This window comes from Cydia fagiglandana, chromosome 3 (assembly GCF_963556715.1).
Source record: "Cydia fagiglandana chromosome 3, ilCydFagi1.1, whole genome shotgun sequence".
In the NCBI taxonomy this organism is placed as follows: domain Eukaryota; kingdom Metazoa; phylum Arthropoda; class Insecta; order Lepidoptera; family Tortricidae; genus Cydia; species Cydia fagiglandana.
The window spans coordinates 6,872,002-6,885,929 of NC_085934.1; the positions used below are offsets into that span (position 1 = coordinate 6,872,002).

The following is a 13,928-nucleotide window of genomic DNA, read 5'->3' on the forward strand; positions in this document are numbered from 1 at the left end:
TCTACATGTGAGGCAAAGTAATCAAATGCAAATTTGAGTTATTTTCTGATGTTTGCCGGTAGAATTAACTTTTCAAATATGATTTTTAATGATAAATATTTAATAACATCCATTTTGATTCGATTTGCTTTGAATTTGTTTGATATTTTGCAGTTCGTATTTTCCTTATGTGAGTGCTGTGAAAAATCATTTATTGAACACTATTTAAGAACAGAATAAATTAAACCTTTAAACACTGTGTGTGGTCCGACAATTTTTTGGCTATATTTTATTTCTTGTGTGACCCTTAATTAACTACATTATAAACTGATCAATGATCACACAGGTGCTGCTGAGGCTGCAAGAAGGTACCTATTCAATAACTAAAATTATACATTTTAATAATATATTTTGAGTCATTAGGTATTTTTTATATCTCGTACAGTCGGCATCAGATATATCGTAGTGGCCAAGGTGTTCACAATATCTGAACATGCACTCTAACGCCCTGACAATAGAGGCGTGTTCAGATATTTATGAACACCTTGGCTGCTACGATATATGTGATGGCGACTGTACCTACTAAAATCAGATCCTCTATTAATTCGTTTTTCCATATCAAATCATTATTTTAAAATTATATACTATTTATTTAAAAAAAACATCATTCTAGCCTCATCAACGAGTTCAACGACTGTATTGTTTTAGTAATAATCTTATTATTTACAATACACTCTATTTTTGCGTCGAGCGTCCTGTTAGCGTGAGTTGCGTTCTCGCGCGCGAGACATCCATCCATACCTCTTGCGCGAGAAGTATGGACTTGCGCGCGAGAACGCAACTTATGCTAGATGGTCAGAGATGTGTAAAACGCGTATAGCAATGAAAAAAAATAGAATAGTTAATCATTAAATTTTGTCAACGATATCTGTATACTGTCTCTATTATCTCTAATGCCTTTGTATTTTTAGTGCCAAGAAAAAGCGTGGCGGTTATACCGGTGAGTCCAATGAAAGCTTTTTTTGCATCCTATAAGTAGGTACCTATAATAATGTAGTAAACGAAGCAAGTTGTTGTATGAAGACCCATGCATTAATTCCTCAGTCGATGAAATTTTGCTTGGTTATTGTATAGTATGAACTGAAACTAACATTATAAATATCCAAAAAAAAACCGGCCAAGTGCGAGTCTGACTCGCGTTTCTAGGGTTCCGTACATAATTCCGACTCACGCTTGACTGCACATTTCTAATAGGTTTTTCTGTCATCTATAGGTAAAGAACTATTTTGTGTATTTTTTTCAAAATTTTAGACCCAGTAGTTTCGGAGATACAGGGGGAATAATCATTTTTTGGCTATTTGTATTTTCTTAAATAACTTCGAACCTATGATTTTAAAATTATAAAAAAAATATGTCCATCTTTGGGTTACTAATTTACATATCTGTACCAAATTTCAACTTAATTGGTCCAGTAGTTTCCGAGAAAATAGGCTGTGACAAACAGGCAGACAGACGCACGAGATGATCCTATAAGGGTTCCGTTTTTTCGTTTTGAAGTACGGAACCCTAAAAACACTCCTAAGTTAGGTATTTATACGTAAAAATACGAATCTGTTTATGTATTTAACCGAGTAATTCTTCCGTCCAAAATTTTTTTACCAAATATGTTATTGGTATTTCTGCTGGGATATTTTTTTTTAATATGTATTTCATATATTGTTGCAATACGTTACATAAATATTTCCGGTGAAGACGAAAGTTTGAAAGGAGCATTATTTTGTAAAAAGATATTATCGATTAAACACCTTAGGTATTTACTTTAATTCTATTATTATTATTCTTTGGATATTTATACAATACTTATTATTTATTGATACTTTATCATACTGTAAAGTTTTTTCTGGCTGAGGAATTACTGCGGGGTCCACTACCTTTATTTACTACACTATAACTTATACTGTAAACTTTAACGTTTTTTGTGGTATCGTCTTGAGTCGTCCCATGCGTTTTTCGTCAAGTTCTTAAATTAGTCCTATTCTGCTTTCGTCACTCATTCTACATTGAAAGCCATCGACGATTGTGATGAATGTAGAATGGGTGACGAAAGCAGAATAGGACTAATTTAAGAACTTAACGAAAAACTAATGGGACGAGCCAAGACTACACCTTTTTTGTAATTTCCGAGTATTTGTTTCACGTATTACTTACATTACAACTAATAGCAACAAAATAAGTAGTTGGTATGTTGTGGACAAAAACTTTAACTGTGACACTGTCACGCGTATTCGGGAAACGAGATAATCACAAGATCTAGAGACGATATAGAGATCAACTAGATTTACATTAGATATCGACTAGATGTGACTTGGATATCTAAGTCATAACTTGTCGAAATCGTTCAAGGGGACCTCCAGAATCGCGGAAACGTCAAATTTGACATATCTATCTTACAAATATCTTTAAATTATCCATATCGTAACTTGTTGAGGTCTAGTAGAGATCTAATTCATTTTCAGAATCGAGCCGTGTGAGTCCTCTTATAAATCGTAGCTATATTACCGACTGGAATTCTGAAAAGAGTACATAGTTGTTAATTAAAATCTTTATTAATTATACGCACTCCACCTATCGTGAACAGATGCCGACGAAGCGGAGCAGCAGGCTGCGTTGGCTATTCTGCACAGGCAACTACAGGCCAAGGGCGGCGAAACGTTCTACAAACATACTCACTCCGAACTCTCGCACAAGGGCGCCTCGGATTGGTGAGAACTCGTAATTTTGAGATCCAGCAAACGCTAAATATTGTGGTACAGTACAGCACGCCAACTAAAGCATTAGCGTAGGAGCTTATAATCGAAAAACCGAAAAATGGGACCTTCAAATCCACCTCTCCCCCCCTCAAGGCTCAAGGGCTATGGCCGGGAACTTTTAATATGTTCACATCGTAACTAGTCCAAACAAAGTTACGAAGTCAAAAATTGTGTTCCAAGCATTTCTCTGTACAATTTTTATGAGCATTCATTACCTGGCATAAAACGAATATTTAGATATAAAAATGCTGATAGAGTTAGAGGTCAAGCTAAGCTAGGCAGCGTTTTTGATAGCACAGACTGTGCAAGTGTTCAACTTCTTGTCAACGTTACGTCAACAGCTTAACGCTTAAATAACACTTTCCTGTGAAAGTGTAGCCCAGACTGTTCTGAGCTATCAAAATCACTGCCAGTGTAGCTTGCTCTAAGCATAAATTCTATCAGGTTGAAGAATCCATCCGAAGTGCACCAATCTGTAAAGGAGTCTGGTGATACGTCGCGTTTGGCCAACAAGTTTGAGCGGAAGCTAGACACGCTTGTCAGTAGCAGTACTCCGGCTCAGCTGCAGGATACCATGACAGGTATTTAAACTAAACATCTAGAAGACCGCGCGAGCTTTGCTCGGAAAACATATAAAAACTCAAAAATGCGCGTCTACCCAGAGATAAGACCTAGCTAGTAGCTATGCTAGCTGATGCATTTTTTTTATTATTATTTATTCATTTATTCATGTAAAACAATTACAAAGTTACATAAGTACAATAAATGCGCCAAACTGGAGTAGCCAGTTTGTTGGCTCGCCGCGCTTAACTCTTACTTCATCATCATCATCATCATCTCAGCCATTAGACGTCCACTGCTGAACATAGGCCTCCCCCTTGTCATGGGGGGTGAATGCCATAATCGCCACGCTTGGCAGGCGGGTTGGCGATCGCAGTCGAGTACACCGATTTTGAGGGACGCTGCTGCCCGTCCACCGGTGGTCTTGGACGTAGTTTAGGGACATACCCGGGTCACACAACTCTTACTTAATAAATTAATAATATATGTACTGGACAAATATTTTCTTCATATTTACAGATGTTGTCATTGAAGCTTCACATAGCCTTGCCGAATTCTTTGTTGCTGATAGTATGTATTAACAATTCGTTATTTAAATTAGCAAAAAAGTATCTACATAAATACTAATTGTATAAAATCCTTTAAACTTGGTTGAGTATACAATTTTATTAATTAACTAATTCGCTCGCCTCGTTGCCTGCTTAAAAGAGGCCTTGACCCTTCGCTCCGGGTTTTTCCTGATGCAAAGGTTGTCCATCGCAAATATCGCAATCCAACCCAACGTGGCAACGCAGCGAGCGTGATGGGCACCTTTGCGTCGGGGGCAGCCCGGGACGGGCTTCAGTAGGTAGTTTATACATATTTAGTTTATATTTAAGTTTAGTTTTTTAATTCGTTTTAAAAGATTGTGTTATTTTATAAATAAAAGTATAATTTAATTATAAGTATAATTAAGTAATTTAAGTTAATTGATTGTAATGTATTATTTTCTTGTGTTTGTTAAGCTTGATCCCAGACGGTCGAAATAATGATAATTTAATATTAAATATTTTAGGTTACAAGGCGCTTGTGAAAGATGGACTAATATATGAAATGCAAAAACATGGGAACAATACATTGATTGTCAAAAATGAAATGAATGAGACTAATTTCTTTGCTGCACAGAGGTGAGACTGTCTAAGCCTTAAACTAAACAATCTTAGGTTCTTCAATCTTCTTTCTGGTTTCGGATCATGATCCTGCTCAGCATTGAGACTTAATATACTTAGTATACATTTTCTGTTTTTTTTCGAGCTCGGATGCTAATCTGTTTAACAAAAGACTGTTTGCAAAGCAAAAGCAAAGTTTTTTTCTTTTAAGAATGGTCTTCAGCACGTGCCAAAGCAACCATGTCGTTTAAAAAGCAACTATAGTGATAGTATTAAGGTTTAAATTTATTCAGCTCATTCAGAGAACAATCGGGGTGGTCTTATCTTTGGAGATAACAAAACGTGTTATCTCCGAATGGGCCGTTTCATGAATTTGAACCATATAAATAGAATGGTAAGTTTGCTTTTTAAACGGGCTTGTTCCCGTTACTTATGTCGAGGCTTTTAGCAGTATGCAGTGTAACCACTGCATAAAGGAAACAACACATTTCGATTAAAAAGATTAGGGCCTGTATCTAAGATACCCATACCAGATATACAAAATGATGGCTCGAATAAATACATATCAATCAATCAATTAATCTATCAATCGAACTTTTATTGATAAAAAAGAAATATTTTACATGTCAACACATTATATCTATTACTTACAGCACACACATACACTTGTTTTTTTGTTTCTTCGTGTTGTAGTCGTTTTGAAATAATTATTTTAATTCGTGGGACGTGGGTGTATCTTTAACCCTTTACGGGGCTAAGGGATATATATTTCCCACATACTGCACTTCAAACATGTGTTCTATTTTCGATGAGTAAGACTGACATTCGATTGTCATTTTTGAAATGTCAGCCTAAAGGTAAATGGTTAAATTATTGCTGCCGCCAGGTTGAAGAAAATGCAACATGCTATACCAGAGGCGCCAGATGTAGAGCCATCGCGAACTGTCGCTCATCTGTCCAGGAAATTAGAAGAAACAATCCGATGTCGCACTATGCCTCGCAAATTATTAGGCACTATGAAAGGTTGCAAGTCAAAGTCGATCAGTATTCCCATATAACCATTCCAGTCGCAGAATCATCAAAGTGGTAACTAAATGTCAGATGTGTCGTAACAGAGTCCACACAATGTGTCTAGAATTGTTTCGAAACAAAGTGTCGTCGCCGTGTGTACACTTTTCCGTAACAAGGTGTCGACACATTTGTGTGCACTTTGCGTGCGGTTTGCGACTAAATCTGACAGCAAATTTGTGACAGCAAATGTCAATATAAAATACCTCTTGAAAACCAAGGTTTGTCAAACTATTATTAGTGTCTCGTGTGCTCGTAAGTAATTCTAGTAAGTCATCATGGGCGATGCAAATGATAATAATCGACCAAAACCATATAAACACCCAACACCCGTCAACCTTTTACAGAAAAGTTATTAAAGAAATGCAATAAGCTATTTAGGTCAGCCAACGAATGCTCAAAAAAGTTGTAGAGGGAAATGCTCGGAACACAATTTTTGACTCTGTAACTTGGTTTGGACAAGTTAGGAAGTGAACATATCAAAAGTCCCCGGCCGTAGCCCTTGAGCGGGGGGATGAGAGGGGGCTTTGAATGTCCCATTTTCCGGTTTTTCGATTATATCTCGGAAACTATGCATCTTAGCGACATGGCCACTTATACAAAATGAAAGTTAATTTAATTTGTTACAAGTTTATTCAGTCAATTTTTTCGATATGTTGAATAGTTTTTGAGATATCCGCTCTTGAAAGTTTATTTAGGGCTCTCAATTTTATCTTGATATATCTACATCCCCCAAGTGAAGTCCCCAATCCGCATTGGGCTAGCGTGGGGACTATAGCCCAAGCCCTCTCGCGCTCGAGAGGAGGCCTGTGCCCAGCAGTGAGACGTATATAGGCTGAGATGATGATGATGATGATGATATCTACATCAGTGAAGGTGCTAGGCCGTGTATGGTATCGTTTTCGTATAAATCTGGGTTGCTGAATCCATTTAAGGTATCACATTGAAACCATTCCACAAAATTAAAAAAATCTTTTTAGGGTTCCGTACCTCAAAAGCAAAAAACGGAATCCTTATAGGATCACTCGTGCGTCTGTATGTCTGTCTGTCTGAATACATAAAATAGTTCTTTACCTATAGATGACAGGAAAACCTATTAGAAATGTGCAGTCAAGCGCGAGTCGGACTTAATGTACGGAACCCTTAATACGCGAGTCCGACTCGCACTTGGTCGGTTTTTTTTAAACTCCTCTTGACGCTTAACTGCTGAACCGATTTCGTTGAAATTTGGTATAGAAATAGTTTGCGTCCCGGAACAGGACATAGGATAGATCTTATAACCAAAATCATCTTTTGAAGGTGTAAAAAGTGGCGTGGAAATTTGTACGGGAAATCAATAACCGCTGAACCGATTTATATTAAATTTGGGATGGTCTACATCTTTGATTTAGTTAAAAATGAAAAAAAAACATGACTTCAAACCTAAACTTAAACAGTATTAACTTCAAGAAATCAATTCTGAATTCCCCCCTACACCTCATTTCACACCTTTGAAGGATGATTTTTGAGATAACTTATTATGTCCTGTCTCGGGACTCAAAATATATGTGTACTAAATTTAAATTAAAACTGTTCAGCAGTTTAAGCGTGAAGAGGAGTTTAAAAGAAAGTAAGTTTATATGTTTTTACTTTGGAATGGTGTCAATGTGATACCATAACTAAATTTGGGACTGCGAATTTATACGAAAACGATACCAAACATGGCCTCGTAGCTTTACTGTTGTAGAAGTCAAAATAAAATTGAGAGCCCTAAATTCTTATTACTTGACCAAACTTGTGTAGAAGGAAAAGGAAAAATAAAAGTCTCCGGCAGGAATATAAGACACAAATATAATTTTTTTTTGCGTTACTATTTCAATTATCAAATATAAACATACCTTGATTATATTATTGTAGTGAGATCCTCACAGATAAACAAAAACATTTACTTAAAAAATTACAAGGTCGAAATGTCACGGAACTTATGAGAGTAATACGTGAAAAATAAAAACTTTTATGACAAAAAAATCTGGACACAATTTAAGAAGCATCCAATTGCGTCGAGGAATCATCTGTATTTTTGCTTGTTTCATTACGCTTCTTTTTTTGTCCTTTGTATTCTGTAGCAATTTGTTAGATCTGAAAATAAAGATAACTTGCGTCGTCACGGATGTCGATTTATAGGTTTTAGGGAGTGCAGAATTCGAAAACGATGATCATTTTATAATCCAAGATGGCCGCTACGTATTTTGTCATAAAAGTCGTCATGAATATCGTTTTATAGGTTTTAGGAAGTGCCGATTTCGAAAATGATGACCAGTTTGGAATCCAAGATGTGTGCCGTGCACTTTGTCATAAAAGTCGTCATGGATATCGTTTTATAGGTTTTAGGGAGTGCAGAATTCGAAAATGATGACCATTTTGGATTCCAAGATGTCTGCCGTGCACTTTGTCATATAAGCCGTCATAGATGTTGATTTATAGGTGTTAGGAAGAGCAGATTTCGAAAATGATGACCATGACCAACAAAACGACATCCATGTCGACTTTTAACATAGTGCATGGCCGCCATTTTGGATTCCAAAATGGTCATCATTTTCGAAATCAGGGCCCCCTAAAACCTATAAAACGACACCCATGACAACTTTTATGACATAGTGCGTGGTCGCCATTTTGGATTCCAAAATGGCCATCATTTTCGAAATCTGCGTCCCCTAAAACCTACAAAACGACATCCATGACGACTTTTATGACATAGTGCATGGCCGCCATCTTGGAATCCAAAATGGTCATCGTTTTCGAAATCTGCGCCCCCTAAAACCTATAAAACGACACCCATGACGACTTTTATGACATAGTGCATGGCCACCATTTTGGAATCCAAAATGGTCATCATTTTCTAAATCTGCGCCCCCCAAAACCTATAAAACGACACCCATGACAACTTTTATGACAGTGCATGGCCGCCATTTTGGATTTCAAAATGGTCATCATTTTCTAAATTGGGGCCCCCTAAAACCTATAAAACGACATCCATGACGACTTTTATGACATAGTGCATGGCCGCCATTTTGGAATCGAAAATGGTTATCGTTTTCGAAATCTGCGCCCCCCAAAACCTATAAAACGACACCCATGACGACTTTTATGACATAGTGCATGGCCGCCATTCTGGATTCCAAAATGGTCATCATTTTCAAAATTGGGGCCCCCTAAAACGTATAAAACGACATCCATGACGACTTTTATGACACAGTGCATGGCCGCCATTTTGGATTCCAAAATGGTCATCATTTTCGAAATCGGCACTCCCTAAAACCTATAAATCGACACCCATCTTGACTTTTATGACAAAGTGTTTGGCTACCATCTGCATGCAAGACATTTCTACTATTTTTACGTACAAAAATGGCCCCCTGTCAACTTCCAACCGAGATTTAATCGATAATTTATTCGATTAATGTTCAGATTAATTCAATTTCAATCTATGTTAGGTCGACTAAACTAATCGTGATTAAAATTTGAGGATTAACTTTTTTTTATTCCATTAATTAGTCGAATAAACAGTTAATCTATTAAGTCCCATCTCTGACCACGTCATTTTTACACTTTGAGAATATCTGAAAACAAATGAACACAAGGAGCCATTTTGCAAATCCAGTAACTTTGTTATTACTTTTGACAGCGCGTGTCATGTGTCTACACAGAGTCGACACAAAGTCGAAACATTTGCGACTACTTTGTGACTGCAATATTTCTCAGCCTTAAACCATATTTATACATCATAATTAACAAGTTTCGTAGTATGTAAAGCGTTATTTCTGTTATTTAAGTATAGTATACGCATCGAAGTACTAAAAATGCATCAAATAATATATTTATGAACACAAGCACTGAGAAGTAAACAATTTCATTTCCGGCTAAACTAAAACAATGTGGTGGCGCGTTGATTATATTACACTTAGTTTATCAAATCACTCGAGCAGTTTAATTCCCCATAATAATTTAAGTCCTATTGTAATATAAATGCAAACAATATATAATTACGTCTTGTAATCCGTTTTAGAGATGGCGTATTAATGTCACTTATTTTTATTTAACTATTTTTCCATCTGACAGTTTCCATTTGACAGGAACAAAATGAACGAATGAACGAATGATTTTGGCATAAAGTAGTCGCAAACCCGAAACAATGTGTGCACACGGCGACCACACTTTATGTCACTTTGTGTCATGTGTCGACCCTTCCCCATTTCTGGTAACTGTGTCGACACGGCGACGACTCTGCGACTGGAATTGTGACCGAAACAGACGGTGTCGACACAAGATGTGTCTACACGGCGTCGTAACGGCGACTGGAAATGGTTGTATGGGTTGTATTTCTTTGAAAAGTTGCCATTTACGTAGATTTACGTAGAATCGTCTGTATGACTGAGCTATCGTGAGACACAGGTTTCTTTTTACTCTGTATCTGTATTACACAATCTTTATAAATAAGGTGTATTCGGGTAATACCGAATGTCGGATAATTCCGAAATTCAGATGAAAATCACCCTTAATTCCATCATAATAAAAGTCTCATTTCGGAATTATCCGACAGTTTTCGACATTCGGAATTACCCGAGTAAACCTTAGATCTTTTAGATCTTTGCCATCTTAGAGACCTTGTTTTGTAGTATAAATCGGTACTTAATACTTAGTGTGCTATGTATAGGTAATATACATAGCTATCTATAGTAGCTATAGCATGTGTGCAGTGGCGTGCAGTGGAGATAAGACTTAAATCGGGCTCTAGAAGAGTCATTCTTGAAGGAATGTAACGCAAACTATAAAAATCGGCAACTTTTTTTTTGGTCATTTTGTATTATTGAGTTATTACCGGGTTGATGATGAAAACTAATACTTGTACCAATATTTTAACTTTATTCATTTGTTACAAACATAATAACAACCAATTTACAATAAAATATTCAAGACGTCTTCACTCTAACTTGTCCGTACTCGAACTGGCCACTTGTCACTGTCATACCGGCCTTTTTATAACAATTCAAAATGGCGGGCACCAGTGACAAGTATGAGTCAATTGATACTCTTTTATAATCTAATCATAAATAAAAGTAAGAATGATCAAAATATAAGCTATTAATAAATAATGTTCCTTACAGTATGGACTGCCTACCCTAGTGCCTAACTTTTTTTGTATGCACTGCACGCCACTGCATGTGTGTCATGCAAAAAAGCATGGTCAACGTCAGATGTGTGTTTAAAAAACTTTTTTTTTTCAGAACACATCCGAAATACTGCTTTCTATTTGTCCGGCGTTGTGGGTAGACCAGGTTTGTTACATTGCTTTCAATGTATACCTTTCTATCTCTGAAAATCTAAATATAATTAGATAATAATACATTGTGTAAACAATATTTAACGAACGTTGAAGCCTGAAGCCGAACGCTTAACCCTTTCGCCGCCATTGACTTGATATGAAGTCCGAACATTTCGTGCCCACACGCCACGATTTGATATCAAGTCGTAGTTTGTAGGTTTGAATACGAGCAATTTTTGACATGGCGCTGATGACACTTTATTATTTCATTGACGTGGCGGCGAAAAGGTTAATTAACACGAGTTCGTAATCCCTGTACCACCCGTGGCAAACACAATATATTTCATGAATTTTCATCACACTTGTGATGGAAAAAGGGAAAAATAAAACTTATTGTTAATATCGGAGGTACTTACTCACATTTTCGAAATTTAGGATTTACGGATCGCAGCACCTACGTGTAATAACACCTTTTACGAGCAAGTCATATATTTTATAATAGTAACGTGTCGTGTTTTAATTTGCAGATGCGAGCATTGAGGCCTACGTGGCGCTCCTCAAAGAGATGGACACGCAGGGAAGCGCGCTGCTCGTTGAGGGAGCTATCTCCAAAACGTACAAGGACTCCGCCGCTTAGTAAGTGGAACAAATTAATCCTTCCCTAATAGGGCGTGTTAAATATGCTCTTCTCATCCTCCCGTTATCCCGGCATTTACAGACAGGCTCCCATGAGCCGTTGAAAAAACGTCGACTGCCGTTTGACCTTCCAACTCAGAGGGCAAACTAGGCTTTAGGTTTTGGGATTAGTCCGGTTTCCTCACGATTTTTTCCTTGACCGCAACACAAAAGCAACTGGTATTTGTATGGAAAGGTAGGTATAACCTTTTTGGGGGGTATGCACGGTACGATCTCTTGGCTACCGGGCCAAACCAGGTTTGTTTGACCTAAGGAATAATCGTGCCAAGCATCATCGCCTGAGACTAAAGTGCATACTCAATACGCTTACTAACCCTACTATAATCTGTATTGAACTGTTTTCCGTTGAGCACAAATAGCACAAACATAATCTAAAACATTAATTTTAATATAATGCTTACCTAATGTGCGGAGGTAACTAGGTATATACTCGTACTACAGTCTACATCAAAATAAATAAATAATGATGACCAAAGTGGCCAAATACTCCTATATCCAAACACATGCTTATTTCTATGGTAAGCAAAGTTTTGTAGGTACTGACTGACCGCACATTGTACTTTTTTCTTATTTCAGCCTTCGGTTATTGACATCGTATACAGATCAGATCAATCTCTCTAACTTATGTATGGAAAACAATATCAAGAAAAAACTGACCAGAATAATGAATAACGTGCCCGAAAGAGGATACACTAAATCCGACTTAGACGGTATGTTCACAAAACAATAGCCTCTGCCATGACTAGGTTCACAAAGCAGGTGAAGGATCAGGGTTGCCAACTCCAAATTTTATTTCCCCCTGAGCTCAACTTAAAAACCCCTAAAACTGTACTATTATTTTGGAAAACCCACTAAATTAAAAATAAAACCGATTATTATAGATTTTCCAAATTTAGAACATTATTATGATTTTCAACCGGTTCGACATTTTAATGATCATACATATGAACGTTATACATAGATGGTCAAGAAAATCTTGTCAGTAGAAAAAGGCGCGAAGTTCAAATTTTCTATGAGACGATATCCCTTCGCGCCTACATTTTTTCAAATTTGCCGCACTTTTCTACTCTAAAAAAACCACTAAAAATATTTAGCCCCTAAAAAAAACCCCTAGCTGGTTTATTTCCCCCTAAATTTAGTGGTAAAACCACTAAGTTGGCATCCCTGTGAAGGATCCAAATAATTTTAGATTTGACGGTGTTTAGAGGATTCCGAAAGATTATTTGAATGACGCTTTCTAACTTTCTTAAGCTAACAGCACAGAAAAGCATGAAGTTGTACAGTATATTTCCATTCTAAAAGGTTTTTTTACAATAAGAAATACTTGAGTATAATATACTCAAGTGATATCAGTGAGCCCTACCAATTCGCGCTAGTGCGACTATGGACTAGATACGTTTGCATAAATAATGTATCAAAATTATTTTTACAGGTGTCATACGCGCACAAACGAAATTATTGGTGTCGTACATCATGCTTCAAGGTAAAACAAATCCGTTATTTGATAGATTTAGGTACAAAATTAAGGTATCTAGTATGTACCTTTGTTCCTATAGCTGACCCATTTACAAGTACGAATATGGATTTCCTATCTTCTTCTTTGCCATGTCCCGTTATTTGAGATTGGCCTTTTATAGATGCTGTTACGCAATAATGTGTCAACCCACATCAATTTTTCAATAAGATGTCAACTCAAAATATTGACGCTTAAAGTTGTCATTTTATTGCAAAATGGATGTGGGATGACTCATTTTGCTAAACACCATCCATATATGGTATTTCCTATAATAATATAAATGTAATTCTGGCAGAACAAAGGACGGCTTTGCTAAATCAAGTCGTAGACCGGCTTGCCTCTGCTCCTGAGGGTCTCCTGCTGCGGCACGGCACCGTTCGCCAGTCAAACGGAGATGGAGCTCGCATGCAAGTTTTCAACTACTTTTCTTTTCACAAAGGACTATGGCGGATTTGCCCGAAGACCAAGTAGGCCCGCGCCTAGGCCTAGGGCAGCAAGATATTAGGGGCGGTAAATTGTGACAAAAAATTCGCTGATGATAGAAAGAAACAACTCAAAATGTAGTCAATGTGATGGGTGATGAGAGCCTAGGGTGGCAAATACTGCAAGTCCGCCACTGACAAAGGATGTGGCTACTATTCTAGTATTTATGGGATAAATGGGGAGTCGTAATTTGTCGAATATTGCAAAGAAACCAACGTTAACCGCTATTAACGCTTTGTTGCCTGGATGGTTTTCGTCTGGTCACTATAAAATGCTTATGGGAGAGCCCTTTTTATCGTCCCCTCTCAAAATATTTTAAGCAATTTCATCATCCGACATTTATAAATGGCATCCGATTTCAGATT

At 37.1% G+C, this 13,928-nt stretch overlaps 1 protein-coding gene across 1 annotated transcript; it reads left to right on the forward strand.

The window, feature by feature from the left end:
• Window positions 1-5,241: 5,241 nt before the first annotated feature.
• On the forward strand, window positions 5,242-13,551 carry LOC134680434 (uncharacterized). Its single transcript, XM_063539566.1, has 6 exons — window positions 5,242-5,521; window positions 10,831-10,881; window positions 11,396-11,504; window positions 12,141-12,274; window positions 12,997-13,047; window positions 13,376-13,551. Exons 1-6 carry the CDS (start codon window positions 5,395-5,397, stop codon window positions 13,549-13,551), a joined length of 648 nt encoding a protein of 215 aa, XP_063395636.1. The 5' UTR covers window positions 5,242-5,394.
• Window positions 13,552-13,928: the final 377 nt, after the last annotated feature.